This window comes from Trichinella spiralis (assembly GCF_000181795.1).
Source record: "Trichinella spiralis strain ISS 195 chromosome Unknown Scfld768, whole genome shotgun sequence".
NCBI classification, from domain to species: Eukaryota; Metazoa; Nematoda; class Enoplea; order Trichinellida; family Trichinellidae; genus Trichinella; species Trichinella spiralis.
This window is the reverse complement of record NW_003527707.1, coordinates 227-2,369: the sequence shown is the minus strand read 5'-3', so window position 1 is coordinate 2,369 and position 2,143 is coordinate 227. Positions and strand designations below refer to the sequence as shown.

Here is a 2,143-nt window from a genome sequence, read left to right as displayed (position 1 = left end):
GGGAATTTGTGATGCTCCCAAAAGAGACTGAGGTGGAACGGAAGTTCGGGTAATCACAGCACACGAAGACAATTCCACTGATAGCTGTAAGTATTTAAAAGTGTGTGATGATGTGTAATATAAATTACAGTAATGCGATGATCAAGTATTACTGATATTAATTGAGATTGCAATCGCAGCAGGATGATTTTTACGTTGACATTGATATTTGTTTTCAGGAAGGAGCATCTGCAGCAAACCCGAAAGTAACTGCCACTGGTAGTAGTCAACAGAATTCAGCTGTGAACGTGGTTCCTGGGTTTCGCAAAAATGAATTCGATTTCAGCAGTCAACCTCCCGTTACTGTCTCTGCCTATCAGTATTCTAATTCAGTTACTCCGATTGATAGCCATCAGCCAAATATGGTAACTGCAGTGAATATGCTATATTTCTATTTAATAAATGAAACGGACTTACGAATGTCGATATTGATGTTAACGAAATGTTTGTTTTTTAACTGTTAGGCTGGTGCACCACCGCTGAATTTTCCCCTCAATCCAAATGCACGGCCTTATGGCCCAATTGCGGGAACGTCAGCTTTTCCTGCTCCGAGAAAAATGATGATGCCCAGAGCTGGACCACCTGGGATGTTCAATGGTCCAATGCGAGTTGGACCACCTGTTGACATGAAAGGAATACCTGCTGGCCGAGGATTCGGCGGTCCAAATGGGGAGCCGGCACCTCCTATGAGTTGGAACGCACCGCCTCAGCCGAACTGCTCATCTCTTGGTAAAATTTAAAATAGTTGATTTGGTTTGATTTTCAATATTTTATTTCGTTCGATTGTTTTTGTGCTTTAGGTTTGCTTGGTCATGCTCCTGTTGAACCGCCATTTTCACATGGTCGTGGTCGGGCAAGTTTTATGCCCCCTGGACCTGGTGGTCGGTTTGCCAATCCTGCGGGTGGCTTTCGGGCACCCAGAGCCGGGGGCGGACCTGGAGCAGCGGGTGTCACTGGAATGCAAAGACCTCCTTGTGTATTCTTTCAACGCGGGTGTTGTGGATTTGGCGATCGCTGTCGTTTCCCGCATATAAAATAGAATAATAATCGTTTTCATGCATTACGATTGTTATACAAATTCGTGTTCATCTGCAATTTTTGTTTCGACAACATCCCGGTGTCTTTATATTTGAACATACATATATATGTCACATTTTGTTGTTATATTTGTATTATATGTTATGTACTTTGAAGAAAAAAAAGGTAAACTCACCTCCGTTGGTGAATAAACGCAGTTTGAGAAAAATTCTAAATCAAAGACAGATATATCGATTATTTATTTTCATTGCTAGTTGATTTGATTTTGGCTTTACTGAAATCGCTGAATCTGCCGGATGGTGTAAAGAGTTTTGTTAGCGGAAACAGTAATGATGTAAAGCAGGTTGTTTCACTACTACAACACATTTTACCTGGGCTCCGGTCCAGACTGTTAACAAATGCATATTTTTTTCGTTAACTGTGCTTTTTCCGCAATACTTTGCGTGAATTAATCTGTTTAAAGTTGTAATGTTTGCGATTTGTAATTAATGTTCCAAAATGAGCTTGTCAATAGAGATAGATGTCAGCAGTGCATTTCTAGTTGAAATTCAATGCATAACGCTTCTGGATTTCATTATTTTCTTTTTTATTTGATTTGCACTGCCTCTGTAGTACAAAAGTTCTTCGTTTCACTCGGAATTGAACGGAAAAATTCGCTTTTTCAACCATATGCTTTTGGTGTGTTCTTTCAATTTTTTCTAACATGCATCTCAGTATCAGTTAATTTTTGTACATATGAATGTATGCATGGTTGTTATTTTCAGTTTCTCCAAAATTGTACATTGATTAAAATTTCACTCTTTCACTGGGTTTATTTTTGTTGTTTACTTTTGGCGCTTTCTTGTACTTGTTTGCAGGACTAACTGATAATAAACCTACTTTATGGCAAAAAAAACTTTTGTGAATTTCGAGCGTTAATGCTACATAGCATGGATATACATGAACGCTCACATATTTTTATATGTATATATATGTGTTGTGGGCGCGTGTGCGAGCGTCCGCGCAAATCTCCATCGATAATGGAATGTGGATAAATTGCTCGCTCCCGATGTCTAGATTCTACCCC

General features: G+C 39.4%; 1 protein-coding gene across 1 annotated transcript; it reads left to right on the top strand.

Moving 5' to 3' along the window:
• Positions 1–11: 11 nt before the first annotated feature.
• Positions 12–1,078, top strand: Tsp_14221 (cuticle collagen 2C). The gene is made up of 4 exons (XM_003370424.1): positions 12–49; positions 167–404; positions 504–768; positions 840–1,078. Exons 1-4 carry the CDS (start codon positions 12–14, stop codon positions 1,076–1,078), a joined length of 780 nt encoding a protein of 259 aa, XP_003370472.1.
• The last annotated feature ends 1,065 nt before the right edge of the window (positions 1,079–2,143 follow it).